This window comes from Triticum aestivum, chromosome 7D (assembly GCF_018294505.1).
Source record: "Triticum aestivum cultivar Chinese Spring chromosome 7D, IWGSC CS RefSeq v2.1, whole genome shotgun sequence".
Classification (NCBI taxonomy): Eukaryota; Viridiplantae; Streptophyta; class Magnoliopsida; order Poales; family Poaceae; genus Triticum; species Triticum aestivum.
In genome coordinates, this window is record NC_057814.1 from 480,874,382 (window position 1) to 480,877,260 (window position 2,879).

The 2,879-nt window shown below is 49.6% G+C and overlaps 1 protein-coding gene across 1 annotated transcript; it reads right to left on the bottom strand.

The window, feature by feature from the left end:
- Positions 1-417: 417 nt before the first annotated feature.
- On the bottom strand, positions 418-1,844 carry LOC123168223 (peroxidase P7). The gene is made up of 3 exons (XM_044586096.1): positions 1,578-1,844; positions 1,311-1,490; positions 418-1,241 (listed from the first exon to the last, which is right to left on the bottom strand). The coding sequence occupies exons 1-3, from the start codon at positions 1,782-1,784 to the stop codon at positions 690-692; spliced, it is 939 nt and encodes a 312-aa protein (XP_044442031.1). The 5' UTR covers positions 1,785-1,844; the 3' UTR covers positions 418-689.
- Between the last annotated feature and the right edge of the window lie 1,035 nt (positions 1,845-2,879).

Genomic DNA, 2,879 nt, shown 5'->3' on the forward strand with positions numbered 1-2,879 from the left:
GGTCGAGACGCAGCTCTGATGCTCTAGTCAGGGTTCCTTTACATTGAATTTGTATTGTGTGTGGAGACTTTTCTTCGGATTAGCTCGGATGTAGTGTTTGTACTACACTTGTTGCTCGTAGTAAGAGGTAGTCTCTTGTAATTGTCTTCTATCTCATATAAAAATATGATATGCCTTTGACGTACTCTTGAAAAAGAAAAGCCGAGGTGCTACAAATTTGTAACACTTATTGCAAAAATTCAGGGCATTTGCAAGACATTTCAGTACATAAAGTTTTTTTTTTTGAGATTTCACCATATAAACTTTTTTTCGAGCCCCGCAAAAAAAAATTTCCGAGAGCACGCAAAGCACGTGCCTTACTTTTATAGAAGAGAGCAAAACAATTTACAAGATGTCTAGCGAGTGCGAGGTACTCGAAGACGAACACACCCACACCACCAAAACTAATCTCTCACAAAGCGTGCATCTGCTGGAGCTGTTTTTTCTTCTTCCAAAGTGTGTGAAATGACAATTTTCTTTTGTACGGAGGCTCTGTTTTTGGCATCAGAGATGCTCTTACACACTTTGTGAGTAATAGTTTAGAGTTTGTCTCGCAACTATATCTTCTTGAACGAGATGAAGAACGCCACGACTGCACGCCCTGAGTTTGAGCGGTATACGTATCAGTTAGTCATCGACCGATCGATGAGCTAGCTGTTGACGACATGGCAGTTGGCCCTGATCTCGCCGGCGCTGCCGGTGAGCGGATGTATGTTGCCCATCTTGATCATCGCCTTGGCGAAGTCGCTCCGGAAGAGCGCGGGGCTGGCGCTGTACTGCCGCACCAGCGCGTCCTCCGACCCTCCGTTGAAGAGCGCCTGGTCGGAGTGGAACAGGCCGCGCTTCGCCAGCAGGTTCCGGTAGTAGGCGGCGTCGAACGCCCCGGGGGTCTGCACGTCGATGGGCGCCAGGTTCCTGTTGCCGGAGCTCGGGCACGTCTGCCGCCGCAGCGCCGCGAAGGACGGGTCGATGTTGGCGTCGTTGTAGATTCGGCCGTTGAAGTTTAGGCACTGGGCCAGGCCGATGGTGTGCGCGCCCGACAGCGCCGTCATCTCGGCCGGCGAGAGCCCCTGCCTGCGGAACAGGGAGATCAGCGTGGACAGGTCGGCGGTCGGCGGCGGGAGGTTCGCGTTGGCCAGAGCCCGGCTCGCCGTCGTCGAGTCGCGACGGCCGAGCGGCACTCTCCAGGTCGGCCCGCCCAGCTGCATGCCGCCAAACAGTTTCATCAGAATGAGCAGCTAGCGATCGAGCCGGTGAAGTTTTGCACGTACCAGGAACGTCCCGTCGCGCGCGGTGAGCGCGAGGATGTCGGCGCAGGAGACGACGCCGGGGCACGCGGCCTCCACGCCGGCCTTGATGGCGTCGACGACACCGAAGCCACGGATGGACCCATTGTTCGGCGCGGCTTGCTTCTCACCGCCAGCGTCGAGAAGAACCGAGCCGTCACAGCCCTGCCACGGTACCATGTCAGCCGACGCTGTGCTGATCTAACCTGCACGCACGCGTAACAACGCATATATGCAAGCGCGAATTATCACCTGGACAAAGCAGTCGTGGAAGAAGAGCCTGAGAAGCGACGCGCCGATCCGCCGCTCGTTGCGGACGGCCTTGTTCATCCCCGTCCGCACGATGGCCTCCAGGCTGGGGCAGGAGGCGGAGTAGAAGGTCGTCGAGAGCTGCGCGTGGGCGGCGCAGGAGAGGAGCCAGATGGCGAGCAGGCAGTGCAGAAAGGTAGGGGCGGCCATGGCGATCAAGTTAATTGAGTAGATTAGAGATGCCTGGCTCGCAGTGAAGTTGCTCTGCGAGTGTGGTGTTATTATTGATCAGTTGCTTCGGACAAGCTCCCCTATTTATAGCTCTTCCAGGCGGAGGTGCATGCATGATTACATCTCATCTGACTGCGGTGCAACGGCATCCGGATGATGGGAACTGGGACAAGAGCATCTCCAACAGATTCAAAAAATTACCCCCAAATAATCGTTTATTGAGGCTCTCCGATAACAGTTTTCGGGTTATCGGAGATGGACGCTTTCACAGATCTTCAATAACCCTGTGCGGTTGTACCCAATAGATCTGAACCGTTGATCTCATTAATTAGTGGTTTAATTAATTCTTACCTTCTTATCTCACATGTAAAAAGAGGGTGTAAGGAGCAAGTCAAAATTTGCCGCATCATTCATGGATGTCGAGTACCGGAGTATACTCGCGAGCTCATATGCTCCTGGATAAACAATATTTTAAAAAAAATCAAAAAATTCTGAACTTTTTTTGGCAAATATTAAGAAATGTTTCAGGTGCTTGCATAGTTTCATCATGAAATCATATTTGTGGAAGTCATGGCAAAAAAAAGGATGGCAAACAAAAAAACTGATACTCTGAAAATGGTACTCCCTCCGTCCCGTAATACAAGAGTGTTCAAACGCATTTTAAGAGATGCAATGTTTCTTAATCAAACACAAAATCGATGCTCTAAAAAAAATGATACCATCCTTAGCTCGTGCTCTGGAAATGGTACTTTCAAAATCGATGGTGCCACAAAAAAATTCAGAATTTTTTAATTTTTTTTTCTGTTTTTCATTTTACTGTTCATACCAGAAGCATTTGAGCACGAGCTGAGAATGGCACTTCGGATCATTCATGTCTTTTCTGTAGCACCATTTAAAAAAAACATCGTGCCTGTTTATTACCTTGTAATGATGGCCACACCATCTATCAGCATAGGGATGATCTCACTAGGAGCCTCCTCCATCCAACTATTACAGGTGATTCTTTTTTCCTAATTGAGCTAATTCATGTGCAAGATAATTAGCTTATTTACTGCAATATTCAAACAAGGCTTG